Source organism: Podarcis pityusensis (assembly GCF_964106645.2).
Source record: "Podarcis pityusensis genome assembly, chromosome: 9".
In the NCBI taxonomy this organism is placed as follows: Eukaryota; Metazoa; Chordata; class Lepidosauria; order Squamata; family Lacertidae; genus Podarcis; species Podarcis pityusensis.
The window spans coordinates 62172781-62174402 of NC_138034.1; the positions used below are offsets into that span (position 1 = coordinate 62172781).

The 1622-nt window shown below is 41.8% G+C and overlaps 1 protein-coding gene across 4 annotated transcripts in view; it reads left to right on the forward strand.

Annotated features, from left to right (window-relative positions):
- The window catches only part of LOC308485245 (broad substrate specificity ATP-binding cassette transporter ABCG2-like), a 31635-nt gene that overhangs the window by 25600 nt on the left and 4413 nt on the right, over nucleotides 1-1622 (forward strand). For all 4 annotated transcript variants that reach the window (XM_081020828.1, XM_081020831.1, XM_081020830.1 and 1 more), the window contains 2 exons: nucleotides 350-474; nucleotides 1373-1527. In XM_081020828.1, coding sequence (XP_080876954.1) covers nucleotides 350-474; nucleotides 1373-1527 — 280 coding nt within the window. The remainder of the gene's footprint in view (nucleotides 1-349; nucleotides 475-1372; nucleotides 1528-1622) is intronic.

Consider the following 1622-nt stretch of genomic DNA (forward strand, 5'->3'; position numbering starts at 1 on the left):
AAGAAGTTCTAAAGGGAAGGAGACTGTCTTACAGTCTAACTACAAACTACAATTTCCAGCCTCCTCAGAGAAGAGGAAGTAACTGTTTTACATCTCTGGTCTGCATGAACCCAATGTATATTTTTATTGTAGATTTTTTTAAAAAATGATTTAATCCCTAGCATAACATTTTCTTAAAAGACTGATAAATAAGACTGAACAGATGTACATTTTTGGGGGGGATGATTTTATTATGGCAACTTCAAAGTTTTGCCAAACTGCATACAATGTATCTCGGTTGCTTACTGTGTGAAATTATTTGAGTACTTTAAAACTTTACCTGGTAATATTGTACTGTTTATATTCATAGACATGAGTACATCAGTGGATACTACAGAATTTCTGCATATTTCTTCTCAAAGCTAATGGCTGATTTAATACCCATGAGGACTTTACCAAGCATTATCTTCACCAGCATTGTTTATTTCATGTTAGGTAAGTATGTTGTCCTTGAAGCTATACAAGAGAGCTTGCCAAGTGGATCCTGCAACAAAATTTTGTTCTGTGCAAATGCTCCTGCCCGTCAACCCTACACACTAGGATACTCCATCCCTCCGTCACCAGCTGGAACTTGGCAGAACTCGCACCTCTCAGGTGGGCGCTATTGCCATTATAAGAGAACAAGGGAGGAGTTCATGGTGAGTTTCAGCTCCTCTTTTTCTAGAAAAATAGCACTCTGTGGCACCCAAATCAAATAGGCATCATTTCATGACCGCTGCCATGCTTCGTCCTCATTGAAGTGTTTTGGAGCTTTGTCTTGAATTTAGTCCTTTTCGTTTCTCCCACTCCCCTACTTTTCCATATTTCTGCAAGCCTGAGATGTACGAGGGCAGAGTGGGATGGCGGTTTCACCCAGCGGTTTATCGCTGGGTGAAACTGCGGCCGCTCTGCTTCCAGTGCCCATCAGCAGCTTGTTGCACCCTCGGTGCGCTAGGCGCTGGTTGCAGAGGGATTCTGGAGGCAGCGGTTTCACCCACAATATACCGCTGAGTGAAGCTGTCATCGCGGGCTGCCCCTTATATCAGTCCAGGACGATATATCGCCCAGGCCTATCCCAAAGGCCAAGTAATGTCTGAATGGGCCATTGGCAAGTCATGCTCTTTCAGCTTGCCACCTAAAACTAGAATAATATGAGCAACCTCATATTATTTGTTGTAAAGCTGCACAAGGAGTAGAAAGCATTTCACCCATGCAGACGTTATTAAATATAAGGATGCAACATCATGAAAATAAAGTGTATGCAAGGTTTATGATGCATAATAAACTAGTAACATGGTACAATATTTGACTGTATATTCTTTGTCAAACACGCCTTTTCTTTTCAATCTCTAAGGTCTAAAGCCAACAGCAGAGGCCTTCTTTATCATGATGTTTACTCTGATGATGGTATCTTACACAGCGACTTCTATGGCGCTAGCAATTGCCGCAGGACAGAGTGTCGTGGCTGTAGCAAATCTACTCATGACCATCACCTTTGTTTTTATGATTGTGAGTATCCTTAAATGGTTGATAGGAAGTTGCTGGCATTGCAGCAGCTAGAAAACTGAATCAGGTGGGTGCCCCCTTTTTTTAATAACTAAAAC